At 36.7% G+C, this 22,544-nt stretch overlaps 2 protein-coding genes across 2 annotated transcripts in view; one reads left to right on the forward strand and one right to left on the reverse strand.

Annotated features, from left to right (window-relative positions):
• The first annotated feature begins 3,752 nt into the window (after positions 1-3,752).
• On the forward strand, positions 3,753-14,128 carry drd4-rs (dopamine receptor D4 related sequence). The gene is made up of 4 exons (XM_066705724.1): positions 3,753-4,022; positions 5,209-5,321; positions 9,621-10,219; positions 12,577-14,128. Exons 1-4 carry the CDS (start codon positions 3,786-3,788, stop codon positions 12,777-12,779), a joined length of 1,152 nt encoding a protein of 383 aa, XP_066561821.1. The 5' UTR covers positions 3,753-3,785; the 3' UTR covers positions 12,780-14,128.
• A 3,280-nt stretch (positions 14,129-17,408) lies between these two features.
• Positions 17,409-22,544, reverse strand: part of kcp (kielin cysteine rich BMP regulator) — a 74,660-nt gene continuing 69,524 nt past the window's right edge. The window contains exons 47-53 of the mRNA XM_066705175.1: positions 21,469-21,611; positions 20,497-20,669; positions 19,928-20,039; positions 19,644-19,745; positions 19,231-19,395; positions 18,373-18,673; positions 17,409-17,862 (exon numbers count right to left, since the gene is read on the reverse strand). Coding sequence (XP_066561272.1) covers positions 17,633-17,862; positions 18,373-18,673; positions 19,231-19,395; positions 19,644-19,745; positions 19,928-20,039; positions 20,497-20,669; positions 21,469-21,611 — 1,226 coding nt within the window. The 3' untranslated portion in view covers positions 17,409-17,632. The remainder of the gene's footprint in view (positions 17,863-18,372; positions 18,674-19,230; positions 19,396-19,643; positions 19,746-19,927; positions 20,040-20,496; positions 20,670-21,468; positions 21,612-22,544) is intronic.

The following is a 22,544-nucleotide window of genomic DNA, read 5'->3' on the forward strand; positions in this document are numbered from 1 at the left end:
CATTTACTGCCTTTTAACATCTCAATTTATCTTCTATTGTACTTTAATTGAGAGAATTTCAATGACACATTTAAATTGCCGTCAATCCCAAATACATCTTAACGGAAAGCGCCTGGTATGAAGCTCATTTTTTTGATCTGCCTGGAAGATTATGCTTGCTAGGATTTATAAAACATGTCATATTGACATCAGGGTATCGATGCCCTCTTGTTTTGCTGAATTTATTTAGGTGGATTTATATCTTTCAAAGAAACAGTAAGTGTAAATAAAGCTATTGTGGAGTCACTGCTGGGAAATATTGTAGGCTATTTAAAAAATACTCGGTGGAGGTAAAACCATTTATTTTTTATTTAACAGTTAGTACGTACTTAAAAGAGTTCCTAAAATTTTAATTTGGATGAAGTGTTTTCTATGGCTCAAGATTTTAAAACTGGTGAAGTGTGTGCATTGTAGCATTAAAAGTATATTTTATTCAGTTACAGCACTCAAGCTCCTGTTCCTGAAAAATAGACTATAATACTAAACTCTGAATTTGTATTTATCTTGATGGAGGCCTCCGGATCCCCTTCTACAGGAAATGATTGCCCTTGACTCAGCTATACATCTGAGTTGTGCATTTTACCACAATTATTTTTCCAAGAACAGTGGAGGATTGCTGACTGGCAAGCCAAATGATCATTTAGACTCTAAACGGTCATTTGACTTGCCAGTCAGCAATCCTCCACTGTTCTTGGAAAATAAAATCTACATTTTAGGGTTATCAATTTCCATTTCATGATAGTTTTACTCAGTTTCAGATATCTCAAAATGTATTTCAGATATCTAACATTAATATATCTAATTTTCAAATATCTAAAAAATAAACTGTTCCCAAATAGAGAAAACTTGGATCTCTAAATGCTATTTCCAGATATTTCACTCCATTTATGAGATCTCAAATTCATCTGAAGTTATCTTGAAATAACTTCCTGAACATTTAAAAATATCTCAAATTAATTTCTAGATATCTATTCTAGATGTCTATTTTTAAGATATGATCTTATAAATAATTGGACATACCATAGACTTGATCTTGGAAGTAGATTGACATTGGTTAATCTTGGGCATTATCGTGAAAGGATTTGGGATCCTTACTTATGGATGAACAATGCTTATGAGATATTGGCACTTATCTTTATTTTACCAATATGTAGTGTTTCTTTCATGATAGTGAAGTCACTGGCATGTGAGAATTACCATATTGTGAAATATGTTTTTATTTTATTTTTTACTTTGATGAGTAGCGTCTGAGTTTACAGAACAGTTTCAAAGGTTTGATGACTAAACTGAATTAACTATATTTAAGGGTATCATATTAACTGGATACTGCATATGAAGACCTGCTCTACTTTTGTGTAGGAGTTAGATGTTGCTTTTCTTCCTAGAATCATTATTTTCTGCTATCAGCATTTTCTATATTTACTGTTTCTCTACAGACTTTCACCAAATCCATTAATGTCACTATTGACACCATATCTGTAATCTTATTTGTGTTATCCATCAAATGAATCCTATTCTGTCATCCAAGCTGCTGCTTTATCATTGAGATTTCAGCACCACTGTACAATACAAATGTTTTGTTTGTTTTAACCATTGTGGCCCAAAAACAAACCTGATGATTATACATATGAATTAAAGGACAGCATAACATTGCAAAAGAGAAAAAAATAAAATAATAAAAATAACTGCCACAGACTTTTAATTACTTTACTGTACACACTAATATACAAGGCTAGTAGGATCTAGTATGTTAATTATATGGGAATATAGTTTAAAAGAGGAATTGAAAGGAGTAAATAGTTATTGTTTGCAGGTGAAATTAAAGACATCAGACATCATATTATAATTGTTTTTGAAAAGAGGTCAATATATTCCAATGCAAACTAATAGATAGTTTAATGAGAGTGAAAGGGTGAAGTATTACAGCTGGGTAAAGGGTATTTATTTTCACCAAGATAAATACACAGATGGCATGGTAACATGAACCTGATTCCTGTGGAATGGATCATTTAAAATTGTTATATATAACACTCAGCGGTCTCATTTACACATTTGAAGTTGCAGATCTGAAAAGAGCTTCAAAAATGTCTTCCACTGTCATTACATGGCATGGGATGGAGAGAAACCCTTTTTTTAGGTTTTGAATACATCTTTGATAATAAAGATGATAAGATAACTACATGCGACATAGGTTATATAAATAGGTTATGATAAAAGGTTTTTGTTTTAGGTTTTGAACAACTTTCAGAAAAAATAAAAAAGATAAATTCATGTATGAGCGAAAAACACATTATTGTCATTTGTAAAGATGGGTGGTAGGCTCAGCCTCAGTTTAGGGATTAGGCCTACCCACCCTCACACAACCGTAGAAGAGCGTTACACTTGCTCCTAAGGAGATGTGTGCTGTACTCACCACAGTTACAAGTGAATCACTGAGCAATGGAATAGTGACTGAATGATGAAACCCTTATTTTTCTTTTTCTCTTAATAGGTTTGCTAGGGGTTCTGAGAGGAAGACAATGATTGAAGCACCCCTTCCTTAGACATGTCTTGGGGAAGCAGCAGGGAGCCTTTATTCTCCAAAACTGGAAGACTATGCAAGGCTTGCATAGATATACCCTCTTTGTTGTCCATCCAGACTTTTTCAAGGTGTGTGCACGATTAAAAAAAGAAAACAAACAAATTAATAATTCAACAGCCTACAGCTTAAATGGATACAATACTTGTTCCCCAATGACTATCATTTAAACTACCCTTTATAATTATCAAGCAGCGAAACTATTACTGTAGCATTACAAGAAATGTGCGCATTTCCCCAGATGTAGTCCAATTGATTTTGTTGTAACAAATGACAATATATTAAGCATCCTCCCTGCAATGCAGTATCTCAGACTGTTAGAACATGTCTGCCGTGCTTGGAAGATAATTTCCCCATCTATAAAAGACGTTTGTGTAATAACCATTTCAGAGCCATATAGAGTTGCTTACACAGGTTCAATGTGATTAATTATTATTATTATTATTATTATTTATTTATTTATTTATTTATTTATTTATTAGCAGACACGCTTGTCCAGGGTGACTTACAAAATATAAGCGCAATACAAAGTGCAATAATACAGTCATAATACATTTTACAAATTCCAATTTTCACAAATGTATAGGAGATATACAGTAAACAATATATAAGTCTTACATCCTACACTGTAAAAGCTGATAAGTGCAGACAAGATGTTAAGTCACATTCCAGTTACTTAATTTTCATCAGGATGCATTTTACTAAAGCTTTTTCTAGGACAGAATCACAGAAGTTAAGAGACATTCCAGACACAGCTAATCCATGAGTTTTTATGATCATATACATGTGTTTTTTTGGGGAATACAAAATACTTTTGTAAAACATGTTGAGACTTAATAGACAACTATTGCTATGGTTTGACTATTTGTGTGGGTGATCAAGCTTTCTAACTTGACTATATTGTGATTTCTGTAAGAGAATAATTTAGCCTATATGATTAAATAAATTATCAAAGTTAGGGTTCAGTGGACATGCACAAACTATTCAGGTGCAATGCCCATGGTTTTGATACATTCATTTATGAATTTGCAGCCATTACTGGAAGCTGTTACTGTTTAAAGAAAATCAAGAAAATCCTTCTGAAATAGTATTATTTTCTTTTTGCCAACATTGTATTCCAGATGTTGATGCCAGACCAGGAGACCCTCAATAGCTTGGTGGCACCATCATGGTCAACGTGACACCAAATGTAACCGTGGAGAAGGAAGATGTTGAGTACAACTATCTGGCCCTCGTGTTTGGAATTACACTCATCCTGATAATCATCTTAGGAAACGTTCTGGTTTGCCTGAGTGTCCTAACAGAACGGTCTCTGAAAACAGCCACCAACTACTTCATTGTTAGCTTGGCTGTGGCAGACCTGCTCCTGGCAGTTCTGGTCCTCCCACTGTATGTGTATTCAGAGGTAAGCCTACCTTTATCAGCCAGCATTCTGCTTTAGATAAAATGAAATTCAACAGGCTGTATTAAGTCAGCCTGTGCATGAAGGGTGTCAATGGAGGGTCTTCAGCAATTGACTAAGCTTTGGGTTAATTGATCTAATAATACAGTAAAGATAGGAACAAGTATTTAATTTAAGAAGTTAAGTGTGTGGATATATTGTTTATATATTGTATATTTTAAAGTATATATATATATTTTATTTGTATTATATGTTAAACTTCAGGATGTTTGAATAGCTGTTAGAATATACGTGTATATGTACAGTTGCCTTTAAACTACATTTCTTGAAAACAATAGTAAAACAATATTTTTGTAGCAAAAGTTTTGAGAAGTATTCTTATAATGTATTCTTCCTATAGAGGATACAATTAGCAATTTATTTCATATTACTTTTGCACTTTTACATATGTTAAAATACATTTCAGAAATGTATTTCTTGTCATTTTTTCTCCTCATCCATGACAACTGTTTTTGTAAATGTCAATATATGTGTATGAGTATATATTTACCTGTATATATTTAAACCAGCAACTAACAACCAAAAAAGACAAATCTGAACTATGATTAAACTACGGATTTGCAGAAGCAGATGCATCAAGCATTGGCAGACACATCCAGGACACATAGCTCTGCATCCCATTACCACTGAAAATGATGAGAAGTGACGCTGTGGAATTCTCTGTTACCAGAAACACAGTAGTCTGTCCCAGAAGGTGTTTAGTCGCCACATCATTAATCAGTATAGAATCAACTGCAATTCACAGAAACAGCTGGGATTCATATATATTAATCAAGGCACTGTCTTGCTTTGTAAAACATTATACTAACATGCCATACCATTAAATATTATATAATATGCAAAATTAGTAATCAATGTCACCAGCAGACATACATTAGTGGTCTGCAGTTCAATCCAGCTAAGGTAACTATTTAGTGTAAATCAATTTAAAATCTACTCTACACAATTTAGAGGTATAGGGTTAAATACTGTAATCCCTACCCCTTAATAAAAAAGCTTGATAAAATAATAGGTTAATTATGCAATTATGTCTCCATGGCCTATGCCCTATGATGCCAGGTGACAATTAATTGAAATCTCAATGGTTTGAATGCATGGTAAATGCATATTTACCCGTTGTATTGTTTAGTTTCTGGGGGGTGTATGGACTCTAAACACCTATATCTGTGACGCACTGATGACCATGGATGTAATGCTATGTACTGCCTCCATTCTGAACCTATGTGCAATCAGTGTTGATAGGTGAGTATTTCTGTTATTGCTATTTTTTATTATTATGATGATCCTGTAGGATTTTCTGCTGTGATATAATAAACTTATTGAGAGTTTGAACCCAGAAATGTGTAGGGAATCGTGAACGATGTTGTTTCAGGGACAGTAGCTGAACTGACCGATCTGCCAGGCGCTCTCATCCTCCCTGGTATGCTGTGCTGCACCCATGGTTCCAAACCTAAAAACATTTAGCATGATGTTAGTAAGATACCAAATCCAGAAAATATGGTGCTTATGGTAAGCCAGGACAATATGTTAATTTTGCACAGTGAAGTTTCAATTAGGGCTTTATTTTACTTTTCAAATCAACCAAAACATAATAATGTTAATACATGTGATAAGCTTTCATGTTGGACACTCTGCTACATAAATGAGCTACACAACTGAAGCCTTTCACTTATTTTGATATATTTCACCTAAAGAACGGTTTAAATGGGGTACGCATAACACAACAATGAGCTCAGATGCTTATAGGGCAATAAATAAATATTATTATTATTATTATTATTATTATTAACTGGAAGTCTGTGGAAACTGGAAACGTGTACTACAGAATTAGAGAAACCTCTAGAAATAGTGTATCGATCTTCAGATTTTATAGATCAGAATGAAACTAATGAGAGGTCATTTAGATTTGAAACTGAATCCAGACTTGTTTCAATCTATATTTTATTCTCTTTCACCTTTAAGGGAAGTAATGCCTTTTCTATAGTTAACGAACAAAGTTGTATCATTAGTTTGTATCATTTGTTTCGATTTAATACATTTTCTGTTACAGAAATACGTTTAATGCATTAAATGTTGATCAGTTCTCACATTCCTGAGCATTTAGGACACAGTATTTATACTTGTACACTTGCATTTCAAAGCTGTAAGTAAGAACAAAAGAAAGGCTTAGATTAATTCAGCATCATGAGACAGCTGATATTAGGACTCGGGGAATTTGGATTTCTGCAGTGCACCAGATTACTACTTACTATTTAACCAGGATGTAAAGAGCTTCTGGGACATAAACTCACAGCATTTAAATACTTTGAAGTTTTCAAGCAAAGGAACCGTTTACTCTTCTGACGCATCTACATTCAGTGCGATACCCACACACATCCATTTAAACATGCTGTGCTTCTTAGTGTACAAACAAAATGTACCAATCTACCAGCTAGTTGCTAGGAAATCAAAATAATGGGTTTAAAAATAAAAAGACAGAAACCCTTGCGATAAAGAAAGAGCACAGCCTATAATGCCATTCTGATATCCTGTGAATGTCTCAAACCTGTGAGACAATGCTTTACAGAGTAGTAGGTGTCGACGTTGTGCCGATTCAATTTATCCTCCAAATGATCCATTAAACCGCAGCAACCTCTGTCTCTAAGTACAATCTGTAATGAAACAGGTAAGAAAGGGCAGCGTGCAAGAGTCCTGTTAGGTTTCATCCACTGCTGTGCTTCTTAAATCTGTATTCTTATTCCCGAGGGTCATGCACTCCTTTCCCCTCACATCCTCTGACACTGATGTCTCGTGGAGTTAAATACAGTACTTTTCATTTGGACATGCACTTTTCAGCATTGCTCCAAGTGGAAAGTTATTGGGAACAGATGAGGTTCCATGATGTTTCAGACAGAAGAAAAAGAGAATAATGGAAAAATATGACAGAAGATATGAACTTGGGTAGAGTCCTACTACCTATTATTGTACCTCAATGACTAAATAACAACGCTAACAGGATTTGTATTTTATTCTAACCTATGTGGAGGAGTGCGGTTTTGTGCCAGACCTCTGTGAAGTCTTTTGTAATATTTTTTTGTCTTTTGTAATATACATGTGGAAAGCTTACCCTTTTTGCAGGTCAGGAATAAGAACAACTGAATGATTGTAAATCCCCCTAAGCACTCTGGCAGCATTTCCGAGATAGATGATGCAAAAAAAATCAACATTGCGACTAGTTTTATTTATATTGGTTTATACACAGGTCAGCCATAACATTATGACTACCTGCCTAATATTGTGTAGGTCCCCCTTTTGCCATCAAAACAGCCCTGACCCGTCGAGGCATGGACTCCACTAGACCTCTGAATAGGTATTGACCACTGCTCTGACTCAGATGTCTAGCCATCACAATTTGGCCCTTGTCAAAGTCGCTCAGATCCTTACACTTGCCCATTTTTCCTGCTTCTAACACATCAACTTTGAGGACAAAATGTTCACTTGCTGCCTTATATATCCCACCCACTGACAGGTGCCATGATAACGAGATTATCAGTGTTATTCACTTCACCTGTCAGTGGTCATAATGTTATGGCTGATCGGTGTACTTGTTTAATATTCACTTTAAAGGAATCTTAAATGCTGTTCAAAGTATCATAATATAATAAAGCATTAGCATTCTGGGGATGTGCTGGGTGGTCTTTAAAAATCACATTTAATGAGGTAGCAAAGGATGCATGCCATGTTGTTAGTAGGAAACATCAAAGGGGCTCCACTCTAAGGAGGGCTGCACAAACGTTTATACCTGGAGGTCTAATTATCAGGTTAGACTCAAGCAGAAGGGCCAAACTCATTTCCAGCTCACTAACATGGGGTAACCAAAGGCCTGTATATTTGGGAGCGTGTGGAAGTGTGTTTCATTTCATGTTTTCTCATATTGTACTCCTTCATTACAGCGAAGGCTTCTTCTCATATTAAGCATACAGCTTTTTCTTTAACTTCAGTACAAAAATACCTTTAACCCTATTTTTCTTGAAATTGTCTCTTATCTGTGCTCCACTTTCTTTTTTTTTGTCCAGCTGTGCATTTTAAAGAGGAACACAAATACATATTTTCTCAGATGATTCTATAAGTAGAAACATGACTGCTAACACACAATGTTGCCACAATGTTGTAGCAACATAATTTACATTGTCACGACATTGTGTGTTAGCTGGGATTCTGTGGAGTGAGTTTGGCATGTGCAGCTCCTTCTATGTACCAGAAATCAGAGATCGATAAATATGCCATGTTGTGACGGGGGTGCTAATTCTGGAGCTGCTTTGCTGGAAGTCAATGGAGAAAATCAGAAAAGTCATGAAAATCTGAATCTGACTGACACATTATGACTTTTTGGCCAACTGTGCATGCTTTTTTTACATAAAAAGGTACATTATTTGCATCCATTTATAGGTATTTTAAAGATAAATCATGCACAGTAATAATAATACTACATACATTGTGAATCTATTTTAAAGTGAAGACTTCTCTTTGCTGAAGCCAAATGTCAAGTCAGTCATATATAACGAAGATAATGATTTAAAAAAGGATTTTAATTATTTTTCACTGTAATTATATTACATTGTATATTACATCCTGGAGACGCCTCAGCTTTGCCCCAGCTGGCACACCGTAATACTTAGTGTAAACAAATCTACTTGAAAGCAAGTGTCCGGAAAATGGTGTGGGAACTTTTAGCCAGTTCATCTTTCCTACACAAGTCAAGTGTATTAAACCAGCATTACTTCAGAAGCTGTGGTTTTCTGTGTGGAAGTCCATGAAGCGAAACTTAACAGTGTCTCACTGTTACTGTGTGACAACTAATCCCAACTCATCTTTTAAAATGAATCTGCCAAGCTTTAAAAAATGGCACTAAAAGAATGTATTTGCACGTTTCAAAATCATTTAAACAACAGAGAAACTGATTTATATACCCAAGCCTGGGTGGAGCCTCCATTACATCACAAAAATGCAGAACCTCATGACAATGGGTTTTTCTGATTGGTTAAAAAAGTATGCCTGTCCGATTCTATATCATTGACATCAATTTTTAAAATATTGAAATTAGTTTATATTTTCTAATGCCACACATTTAGCTTATTAGATATTAGTGCAGCTTATTAGTATATCTATTAGCATATTTATTAATATTCATATTGGCCTCTAATTTTAAACATCTTACATTATTTTGAGTTTTACATTTTACTGTTTAAGTGTTCTCTAAATTAATGCTGTTTTTTGTAACACAATGCATGAGTTCAGCTACTTTAAAAAAAATCACATTAGGAGACACATTGAACACCAGTTAGATAATAGTATGTGTCACTACTTTTATGGAAGTCTGGGTCAATGTGAAAGAAAAAACAATGAGACATGGGAATGGTTGTTTGGTGTAGAGGCTTTGTTGCTTGTGTGGGGCTCTGTGGATCAGAAAGTTGAAAATGCACCTGAAATGTTGGCTCAGATCTGAGTGGGGTCAAATCTGAGGAATTCCCATTTACAATGTTTTATTTATTACTATCGCAGGTACATTGCGGTTGTGGTCCCTCTGAAGTACAACAGGAATCAGTTCAGTATGCGCCAACTGATCTTAATCACAGCCACCTGGGTCCTGTCCTTTGGGGTTGCCAGCCCGGTCATATTTGGCCTCAACCAGGTCCCCAACCGAGATGAGCACGTCTGCAAGCTGGAGGACGACAACTTCGTGGTGTACTCCTCTGTGTGCTCTTTCTTTGTGCCTTGCCCCGTCATGCTGCTGCTTTACTACTGGATGTTCCGCGGCTTGAAGAAGTGGAGCGCCAACCGGAAGTCGAACTTGATGAGGGGGGAGCGGCGGTTTTCGCTCAGCTTGAAGGGCCTTCGGCGGGAGCGGAGAGAGAAGGTGAAATACCTGATGCCCGGCCTCAGCCCCACCGCTGCCAATCAGAGCACCCTGCAGGAGAACGAACTGATAACCACCCAGCTGGACAGCACTTCGGACGCCGAGGCACAAGAAAGGCCGAAGGAAGGCAGTCTCAAGGAGAATGGCCTGCGAAACAACGGCTCGGGAAAAGGATTCCAGAGCAAGAGCCACCGAGTCAGCGGCAGGGAACGGAAAGCCATGAAAGTCCTGCCCATCGTCGTAGGTACGCTGCATGTCTGAAGAAAAAAAATATAATAATAACATTACTCTAAAAATGGCTCAGCTTTGAGGAAGAGATTTTATTGCAGCCTGCCCACTCTCCATCCATGACACAACGGATCACCTGCATTAAGCAAAATTAGTATGTTAAGAGATTCTAGTGGGGTTTCCATTACATTGAAACCAGTCTCAGTGATTGGGTAATGCCTTAGACTTGTCGTGACTGAAATAGATGTATTGATGAAATACCAATTTCCACTTCATTGAACCGAGTCGAGGTTTTACCTGCCACGGCATTGGTTTCTATGTGGAGGTTCCCATTGTTACAGGTTACATGTGATCATAAAATAACGATGTTTTATAATACATTATTTACACTGTTACATGAATACACATTCAGGTTGGATACATGATTCATCTTTACATTTCAGGTGGTTTCCAAGGTGAATAGGATTTACTTCATCTTAAAATAGTCTGCTTGACCCTCATTATCATTTGTCTTTGATCCCTAGCAGCTGCATTTTAAAAAGCTGCATTCAATTAAGTCCTATAAACCTTGTAATTTAGAGGCTTAGAATGGCTGTCGAATGAACACAGTTTGAAGACTTCTGATGGTTTCCTATTTTTTGAAACGTAGACACAAAATTGTGGCTACCCTTCATTGGAAACAGTTGTTCCCAATGTCATTTATTTGTTGAATGCATATTATTTATTAATTTATATTCTTATTTCACAGTGAAATCAAAATATCTAATCATCCCAGCAACTACAACTCCACTTAAGACAGTAGGTGCTGATACTTATGTCAGCAAGCTTATACAGTGGGGGAAAAAAGTATTTGATCCCCTGCTGATTTTGTACGTTTGCCCACTGACAAAGAAATGATCAGTCTATAATTTTAATGGTAGGTGTATTTTAACAGTGAGAGACAGAATAACAACAAAAAAATCCAGAAAAACGCATTTCAAAAAAGTTATAAATTGATTTGCATGTTAATGAGGGAAATAAGTATTTGACCCCTTCGACTTAGTACTTGGTGGCAAAACCCTTGTTGGCAATCACAGAGGTCAGACGTTTCTTGTAGTTGGCCACCAGGTTTGCACACATCTCAGGAGGGATTTTGTCCCACTCCTCTTTGCAGATCCTCTCCAAGTCATTAAGGTTTCGAGGCTGACGTTTGGCAACTCGAACCTTCAGCTCCCTCCACAGATTTTCTATGGGATTAAGGTCTGGAGACTGGCTAGGCCACTCCAGGACCTTAATGTACTTCTTCTTGAGCCACTCCTTTGTTGCCTTGGCTGTGTGTTTTGGGTCATTGTCATGCTGGAATACCCATCCATGACCCATTTTCAATGCCCTGGCTGAGGGAAGGAGGTTCTCACCCAAGATTTGACGGTACATGGCCCCGTCCATCATCCCTTTGATGCGGTGCAGTTGTCCTGTCCCCTTAGCAGAAAAACACCCCCAAAGCATAATGTTTCCACCTCCATGTTTGATGTTGGGGATGGTGTTCTTGGGGTCATTCCTCCTCCTCCAGTCCTTCATGGCGTAGTGTGTTACCAATTGTTTTCTTGGTGACTATGGTCCCAGCTGCCTTGAGATCATTAACAAGATCCTCTCGTGTAGTTCTGGGCTGATTCCTCACCGTTCTCATGATCATTGAAACTCCACGAGGTGAGATCTTGCATGGAGCCCCAGACCGAGGGAGACTGACAGTTATTTTGCGTTTCTTCCATTTGCGAATAATCGCACCAACTGTTGTCACCTTCTCACCAAGCTGCTTGGCGATGGTCTTGTAGCCCATTCCAGCCTTGTGTAGGTCTACAATCTTGTCCCTGACATCCTTGGACAGCTCTTTGGTCTTTGCCATGGTGGAGAGTTTGGAATCTGATTGATTGCTTCTGTGGACAGAGAGTGCTCCTAATCTCAGCTCGTTACCTGTATAAAAGACACCTGGGAGCCAGAAATCTTGCTGATTGACAGGGGATCAAATACTTATTTCCCTCATTAACATGCAAATCAATGTATAACTTTTTTGAAATGCGTTTTTCTGGATTATTCTGTTGTTATTCTGTCTCTCACTGTTAAAATACACCTACCATTAAAATTATAGACTGATCATTTCTTTGTCAGTGGCAAACTTACAAAATCAGCAGGGGATCAAATACTTTTTTCCCCTCACTGTAGATCTAGAAAGTCAGATGGGGAACAGAAAGCTCTATAAACACTTTCAGCAGATTGTATTAATGTGGAAAACATGATTTTTGTACATCCTAGTCACTGTGAAATCAACTTCACTTTGTAAACAAGGAAATACATGTGAAAGTGAACTTTTGGTTTTTGTTTTGTCTTCTTTAACAGGGGTGTTTCTGGCCTGCTGGACACCATTCTTTGTAGTCCATGTTACCAAGGTCCTGTGTGTATCCTGTGACATCGGGCCGACGTTAATCAGTATCGTGACATGGTTGGGGTATGTGAACAGCGCTGTAAATCCTATCATCTACACAGCCTTCAACACAGAATTTAGGAATGTCTTTCAGAAACTGTTATGCTGTCAAACATGAAGTCTCCGCGCCATGAACAGAAAGCGGTACACAACGCATAAAGATTTTTATTTTGTTAGTGTGTTCAATAGTTCCGGGAGCGACATTATTTTTCAAACGTTCTAGAATCAATTATCTATTACCTTCAATGCCTTAGTTAACATACTTGTGAAATCAAAGATGACAACCAACCCCACTTTCAGTTATATGGTGATGTTCTAAATATATCAAGCTCCTTTGTGGGGAAAATATGGCTTGAATACAGTAGTTTATAAACCATGCTGAAATCCTAGCCCAGAGACATAAAATAAGTGACAAATGTGCAATTATAAAAGTATGTCTTTTATCATCCTACTGTGTGATATTACCTTTTCAAACTAAATGTGCATGTTTTTGTAAGAATATTTTAGAGAAAGCTCTTCGGTTGTATTTCACACACATCTTAAAAACACATGTAAGTGATTTATTTTTTGCCAACCAGTCCTGCTTTTGCCAACGGCCAAACAAAATGTGAACGAGAATTTGCTGAAAGTACCATGCCTAATTCAGAAACAACTGGCTACAGTGGCAGCTTTGAAGACTGGCATATATTGAAAAAAACTAAAAAATAATTTACATGGGTAGAAGACAACTTATGATTAATAGAAAACAGGTGCATATTAGTAATAAGAACTCGAACATCATAAAAGGTTGATCAAAATATCAAAACCTGGGTCTGAGGTACACTGAGATGTATAGCTTCAAAGTAGATACATCTGGATACTATGTTCCAATCCCAACATTTGAATTCTCTCAAAAGTGATATTTCATTACTGTATCTCACATTTTAATTCTCCAAGCGCTTATTAAAATAAATTTCAGTGGACACTTACGTTCGGTGTACTTGTTTTGCCGTCTCAGCTGTATTCTGTATACTGTCCAGGCCTCAGCTAGACTTGCATAAAGTGTCAAACATACAATATGGTTTTAAATCAAAATATTTTGGCATTGCGGAAATTTATAGATGGAAATATACTTTTGTAAATGTCTTTACCGGATAAGTTACATTAGTTTGATCATGCATTTCCTGTAGTGTGTATTAATGACAACCAGGAGATACAAATTTGAGTATCCTTTAAGCATTTTGTTAATGGGATTTGAGGACCAATTTCCATTAGGTAATTAACAAGATTTCCTCTGCTGCGGTGTAAAATCAATATTATGATGTAAAAACTAGAAACACTAGAGGAAATGTAAAAGGAAGCACAAACCATTCAACAATCTAAAATAAACTGGGTTGTATTTTTCTCTCTGCACACACATTTTATTTTTTATGTTTTGTATCACTGGAAATGAAAATAACAACTATATTAATGTCCATGTTGTGAACAGTGAATCAATAAAACTGTGTTATTCAAGGTTCATATTTTGTTCTTTATAAATGCATCATTTGCACCAGATCAACCACACACAAAAACAGAGGAGACATCATGAACTCAATTAATACACACAGCTTCTAGAGTAAATGATAGATGACACTTCAGACACAATTATTTGCATATTTCTAAATCATTAAACCCTGAGCTCCAAAATATGATGTTGATATAATACATTGTATGCTGTGGGAATGGAAACCAAACAAGGATACTGAGATGCAAGTATTTTTATTTCTTAAGTCTTAAGACTCTAATTCATAAGACTCTTAAGTTACTATACAGTGAATGCAAGTACTTTATGGTAAATAATCACTTGGAAAATCTGTTGCTTTACATTTTCAGGAGAGGAAAAAAAGTGTAGGAAAAGGAATTGAGACTGTTTATGTATTTTAAACTTTATTTATCTAGTGAGGTACAAAAAATATACAAAGTATAAAAAAATAAATACACAAATGAAAAAAGTAATATATTTACGAACAATAATAATAATAATAATAATAATAATAATACAAACAATCACAGTTACACCCAGTAACAAGTATAAATCAGGTCAACAACATCATTTGAAATAGACTTAAAGATATCAAGTGGTTGTTGTTGTTTTATTTCAGATATGAAGCTATGTTTTCACACCTTTTAAACATTTATCTTTGCTGATGACAGCTATAACCTAAATATGTAAAACAATAAATAATTTGGAATGGCATCTTATTGAGAAGGTCACTGAATTGCAGACTCGTAACATTTAATTTTGTACACTGCACTTACATTTTATGGTACCACTGAGACAATGCTATTAAAAGTCTACTCAATGACAATCACTCTAGGTGATGTAAAAAGAAAAAACAAACAACAAAAAAAACTGTTATTCAAGTAGAGTCTCATTATTTGACAGTTATGGTCATATTGACACTTTTCTCTCAATTAAAAACAACAACTTTATTTACCATGAGAAAATTAAAAATAATAGTTTTTATTCTATTTCTGAAACTGCTGTACTAACCATTTGTTTCATCCTGTCAAATATCTCTCCTTATTTGACCTAATTTCTGCCTAGTATTTAAAATGTGTATTGTTTGGAAATGAAAGTGTTTGCAGGAATATGGATCTTTTCATTTTGTCTTTACATTACAGTATATTCTTTAGATTATTTTGAAAGCAAAGATTACATAATTAAAATAGTGCTTAATTTTAAACTAAGCAATTTATAATTTTATAATAAAACTAGGCTCTTTTTTCTCAGCTTTTAATATTAAATTGTAGGGAACAAAATACTTTGTTAATAAATGCAAGCACACATTCATTATTATTATTATTAGATTATAGACTGACAACAAAACAACAACAACAACAACAACAATAATAATAATAATAATAATAATAATAATAATAATAATAATAATAATAATAATAATAATAATAATCATCTAGTGAATTTTTAAACATATTCTGATCAAAACATGACCAATGTATAAAAACTGGGCTACCAAAGTCAAAAGCAGAGGTCAATCACATAAAGCAGGAACTTTATGTGGAACAGGGAACTGCAGTTAATCACTCCAATTTCTGTGGAATACTGTTTTTTTCAGTGTTTTTATTCGGTGTACAGTGTTTATTATTTATAATGAATGTGTCCATAAATACATATTCACAAAAAATCTGTGAAATCTGATATGCTTAATTGTTTTAAAACCAGATTGTATTCATTATCTAAATTAACACGGAGCCAACGAAGAAATCCCTTACTAAAACAAAACAAAAATATCAGAATAACCCTACTAAATGTATAATACTTTATAATGCTCATGGTTATTTTATGCATAGTATGACAAATGTAAGTAGACATGCTTAAAATACAAAAAAAGCTTTTCTTACAGTTTGAACAGACACTACATAGATATATAGATAGATAATTAAAGGACAATGTTTCTTTCCTTGTGCATTTTTATTAAAATGCAGAAACAAAACTTTCTGAAAATAGAGATCACATTATGTGCTATAAAATACAAAACGTTTAAGTCATCCAGTGAATCATTAATTACAGTAAATTCTGTCTTAAGGCAGAAAACATAAAAAGACATTGCCAGGAGATAAAGTATATATATATACACACACATTACTCTGCAGCTGGAGTGTGTACCTGTTCAATAAACTCTGCTCCAACAACAGCATTAAAAGCAGATCTTTGAAATTTAGAAACTTATTGGTGCCACAAAAAGTAAAATAAACCAAATGAAAATAAGATAAAACAATGGGCAAGTATATCATTGTAACTATATAATAACCCAAAGATAATGCCAATCACTTCTGTCAGCAATCACTTCAGTTTGTATGAGACAAGTATATCATTAGAAGGATACACACGTACTTAATTTATTTTATGATAATGAAATCAGGATCTAGTGAAAATGGGAGTAAAGGTGTGTGATTTAATGAGATGTTCTTGAGAATTAAAGCAAACACTTGTGTTTTTGCGCAATATTTTAATACCAGACAGAACGTGTGTGTGTGTGTGTTTTATTGGATTCATATATTAATATAATAATACAATTACCCAATTTGTCCCCTTTATGTGGTACCAATACATTTCTGTCATTTACTTAAAATTCTCTAAATTGAAAAAGCACCTAGGGGGTTGCATTTATCACCCCACATTTATTCAGCTGGTGCCTGTTTAACAGTGACAGTCATAGGCACAATACATCTCAAAGTGGTGTATGTAGGTTATAAGCAGGCTTGCCACTATTTATTTTTATCTCTTTTAATCCATGCTTAATGGAGAAGTTACCGTTACTCAAACAATTTTCCTGTGCCCTATTTAAGAGAGAATATGTATTGGATTGGATTCCACCAGTTCACTCTTAACCTCACCCCCAACTGCATTCTGTCCAACTATTTACCATCCAGCTTGGCATAATCTGTGAAGACATGGTGTTTTAGTAGAATTTACCTTTAATTTGATATTTTGCAAGTCTCTGTGTCGCTTTTCTAACCTTGTTATGCTTCCCATATCAGTCAGAATAGGATAAAATGACAGTGTACAAAAGGACCACTCAGACAGAGACCCCAGTCATTTAGAGCAGAACAGGGACACAACAGTACTTATAAATGTTATACTAACTACAGAACATTTCTTCATTATTAATTTTTGGTACTAAGAAAATAGTGAGTTTTGTTGTTAACCAACTGTATCCTAGGTAAATTATTTCATATATATATATATATATATATATATATATATATATATATATTTTTTTTTTTTAATCTTTAACAATCTTTGCTGCTGAACATCGAAAAGTAGCAAGCCTTGTAAAATGTATAGCATTGACTTGAACATGATACAATAAATAACACAAAGTAAAATAAAGCACCTTTGTTTTTCTCCTGTGCAAGATCTCTCAACGTATAGCACCATCACTGTGAAGGGTTAAAAGTGCAATAGGCTTCCCAGTCCTCTGTCTAACCCGTTCCTTTTATGTTGCCGTAAATGATCCTGGGACAGGATTCTGGGGCGATGCAGTGAGACTCGTGCTCCACCAGACCGGCCGGGCACTGGCATCCGGGAACGCAGGGTTTGAAGCAGTGGGCCTCAATCACACCCAGAGGCACATCTTTGTTGAAGCAGGTCTTGGGGCAGGGGGGGCCACACTCATCGAAGATAAAACCACGGTCTTGAGGACAGCCCACAGCTACACAGGAAAATAAAATAAAATAAAAAAGTATTGTAATTTCCCCCAAATTGACTATTTTCTCTTCTTTTCATTTCTGGAATTCAAATATCCCTGGAGGAAAAAAACTATTCAGGGAACTCATGGACACACTTTGTTTGTCATTGATTAAACAGATAGTATTCACACAATATCGACCTGGTCTGGTCACATTTTAGAGGACCAGGTGCACAAACAGTATTCATGGACACACTTCTATGAACAAACGTATACTTGGGCTTATCTTCTGCCAACTTCACATCTTGCAGGACAATTAGGTGCATTGTGAGGCCAAAGAAGATCATTTCAGCAAAGTCTGAACAAATCAAATCAGCTATCAAGGCTGAACCTGATAATGAATAAGGCTGCAATTCCACAGTTAAGTATCTTCTGAAATAATACAGTAGCAATTCATCTAATTTTCCAGCAGGGAAGCACCCACCACCCTGCCCGAATATTGGTGCTGACCTCTCCGGGGAAGTACAAGCTTACCACAGAGCGCCGGAGACCTCCACTGCAGGACGACCCCAGCCTCGCGACACTCGGACGCGTAGGCCTCCAGGGCATCGCAAAGGCAGTCGTCCACGTTGGAGCCACAGGCACACAGGTCATACACGCAGGAGGCAAAGAACATCTCGGGAGGGACCACTCTGTGGCAGGGTTCAAACACCTCTGATTTCAGGATGCCACACTTGGCGTTGCTCGTCTTCCGCGCGTAGTATCCAGCTTCTTTACAAGAGTCAATGTCCACCCCGTCGTTACAGTGGACACTGGTGTGATTCTCATTCTGCACCTAGAGAAATAACCTTACATGTAAGACTTGGGTGACCTGCTTTAGGAATGGATGATTTATGTTCCCATATGAAATTATATAATTATAACCATAGTGTTGTTTATGTACACTTATTGGGTATTTTATCCATTGTGGCCATTAATGTCCTGTAAGGCAAACTGTACTCATTACCATAAGTGAAAAAAAGTAGGAGCAAGGATAAATTATTAGTTTTTAATTTCATTTTTATATAGTCTTCTCTTAAGATCGAAAAACTTTCTCAAGGTGTATGAGTCAGCATAGCCCAATTAAGGTGTAAAGGGAACACGTGTCTAGAACATTGTCAGGTTTAATTAGAAAAGTAATTGCAAATCTTCATCAGGCCAACAAGCGTATCTCGCCTCATTCAGAACTAAGTATGCTTATTGTGAAAGTAGAAAATTATTCAATCTGTTTTTGCACAGTTTGGAATATTTAAGCTTTGATTAACTTACAAATGCAAGTGGACTTTTTCAGTTAAGCTTGAACGTAACATTTGCACCCCAGAGTAAATAATTATGGATATGGTTTCCACAAACCTTCCAGCTGTTTCCAAATGCAGCTTCTGACAGCACAATCTGGCCACTTCGAATCCTCATATCATCTTGGGGATAATTATTGAAATTTCCACAGATACCACACATAGTACCTTTATAAGTCCCAGGAACACTCACTTCTAGATGGGATTTCCCATTCCACAGTACCTGCAAAATGCCAACACATACATTGCTTCATTGCTTATAATTAGGATCCAAAAAGTGTGCAATACATAAAACAACTGAGAGTCTGAAAGTGTGTGTGTACAGAGGTAGAAAACAGCCTTTTCAGAAATTCATACTAAAACAAAAAAATTGGTGTTTAACTATACTTCATATAGCAGTCAACCAAGACAAAATACATTTCTGGTGTTTTTTAATGTTATTGGGTTAATCAAAAATGATTTACAACTTACCTTTACTCCAATGTTTGTGTTCAGTAATATGGTGTTTGTCTTACGTTCCACATAAATGTAAGGCTCCTTTAGGAAAGGCAAAGTCACGGTCTGATAATCAACCTGGGAAGTAAAACATATGTTAGATCTTCACAAAACAAAAGTGTGACTTTCACACATAAAAAAGCATAGTGGTGTTTGTGGGTTAAAACTGTAAATCTTTAGATATCTGGACAAGATGCAAAAACAATGAAAACTTGAAACAAGTCTTTTTAAATGTTTCATCACAGGGAAATTTAACCTACCAAGACCACCCAGTCCTGCAGCAACTGAACCACAACGTCGCCGACGTACATGGTCACTTCCTTCGTCCAGGAAACTCCTTTACGGCCTCGGTCATCGTTAGTAGCATGAATACTGCAGATCAGCAGAAGAGGCTCAGCGCTTTCTCAAGTGTGTACATTTGGACTGAGCATTTTGTACGTGCCCAGACATAGCTTTTCAGTCTAGCTTTGCACTTCTTTGGTTGATAAATTGAGACCTCAAATGGAAAATAATACGCTGCATTTATTTAGTGGGTCAAATAGAGGACTGTCCTTAGTGAGGTAACCCACTGGCTTATGGCAAATCCTCTTATCAGGATGATTAAATAAGGTGCAGTAAAGGGTAGAGCTGTTTTGGCACTGCTTTCAAAAGAAAGAGCAATCTCTTTATTTAAACCTCAACTAAATTTAATGAAAATGTAATTTTCCCTCTTACACCTCAGTAAGCAAATATTTCAATTGTATACGTACTAAGAAAAGTAATCGCCATCCTAAAGTATCCTAAAGAAGATTCCCGACCATCAAGGAAGCGTTGGTCTAGGGTGACATACCTGAAATCTCCCTCTTCACAGTCCTCTGCCAGCACGTAGGTACAGGCCCCTTGGAAGTGGATCATTTTCCCATCGAAGGTGCGGTAATGCGGGTCTCCGAAGGCGATGCAGGTGGCCGGTCGTGGAATGCAGTGTGGGCAGCACATTCCCGGGATCAGCGCTGGGGTCTCATCCTTTAAACCACAGTGCAATCAGTAATGAATCACAGACCTGCTTTTAATCAACACTAAGCTATTCGCCACAGCACCACACACCTAATCAGGACATTAGATGAGATACATTTGATTTAATTAAGCTTGCAATAAGGGGGAAGTGGTGGAGAGGTGGTGGTGGGGGGGGTGTTAATAGAACACCTTTTACCTTTAGAACCTTTGAAAATAGCATCTAAAATTGATAACAACATAGTGATGATAACCGTGCCAGCTGATTTTTTTCAACCTCCTCTGCAACACCTTTGAAAAAGCTCTTTAATGTCTGGAGATCTTAAAAACTCAGTTGTAGCCCAAATCTAAACCTGTAGCCTATCAGCGTTTGTATTTACAGGTAGTAGAAAGTGGCTTAAAATAAATTAAAATGCTTTAGGATACAGGTTTGTACTTTGCGATTCGCAGGTAGGTCACAGTTTAGATTTGGTCTAATCCTCAGTATGTCAGAGAGTAGATCTGATGTAGCTTCACATTTTGGTGTTGGGGTTGTGGATGTTTTAGGCTGTATGAAGAGGTGGGTATCTGTGGGCAGTGTATAACAATGTATTATAAGCTATTAACTGTAAAAAAATAATAATAATAATAATGAAATAAGCGGATAAATTAGTTAAATTAATAGTCACTGGGTAAAAATATCAGAAAACCATGTGGCCATCCGAGAACTAAATCATAGGCCCCCCTGGTACACGTGGAGTAAAAGCAATCTTGAAATCGGAGTTTGGGAATGATCCACAAATTTGCAATGGTGCTTTTCCGCTTTCCATACCGACGCACAGGAGACCTGAGGGCAGCGTTCCGTCTGGCAGTGCACCTCCCCTGAGACACACGTGCAGGTGGTACATTCGTCCACCTCCCAGTGCTCGTTGGACTGGTACACGTTGCCCTGGTAGGTGCAGGAGATGTTCGGGTCTGAAAATCAAAAAACAAAGTGATATGGGACAAACCCTGAGGCACGTCGACCGTGGTAACTTTACCACTGGATGTCTGAGCTATTTATATTGTTTCGATGTGACTTTTCTGTAGGTCAGCCATGGTTTCCTATGGGTTCAACATGTGTCATTCTACTCTACTGCACTGGACCTTTATTCCTGGCCCAGTACAATAAAGAACAGTGAAGAACTGTCGGACTCATAGGAAAGCATTGAAAAACTATGGTAAAACCACAGTACGTTTAAAGTGCAAATATCCTATGGTAACAATAAACAAATCTCTACTACCATAGGACAGCAGTAGGAAGTTGGCTTATACAATGCATTTTGTAGATTATATACAGACGGGTCACAAATTAAAGGAAAATAATAAGTATCTCAATAAGGTGTTGGGCCACCATGAGCCACCAGAACAGCATCAATGCTCATTGGCACAGATTCTACAGTCTCAGGAACTCTACTGGAGGGATGAAACACCATTCTTCCAAAAGATATTCCCTCATTTGGTGTTATGATGATGGTGGTGGAGAGCGCTGTTTAACACGTTGGTCCAAAATCTCGGGAGGGAAAAAGGTGTTCAATCTGTTGACTGCGAAGGCCACAGCATATGATTAACATCATTTTCTTACTCATCAAACCATTCAGTGACCCCTCGTGCCCTGTGGATGGGGGCATTGTCATCCTGGAAGAGACCACTACCATCAGGATAGAAATGTGTCACCATAGGATAAAGGTGATCTTTAATGTGTAATGATTTGCAATGACCCTTCTCTCTAAGGGGACAAGTGGACCCAAACCATGCCAGGAAATTGCCCCTACAGCATAACAGAGCCTCCGGACCCCCTCACTGTAGGGGTCAAGCAGTCAGGCCTGTACCGTTCCCTTGTACACCACACAAGCACTCGCCCACTTA

This window comes from Amia ocellicauda, chromosome 5, assembly GCF_036373705.1.
Source record: "Amia ocellicauda isolate fAmiCal2 chromosome 5, fAmiCal2.hap1, whole genome shotgun sequence".
Classification (NCBI taxonomy): Eukaryota; Metazoa; Chordata; class Actinopteri; order Amiiformes; family Amiidae; genus Amia; species Amia ocellicauda.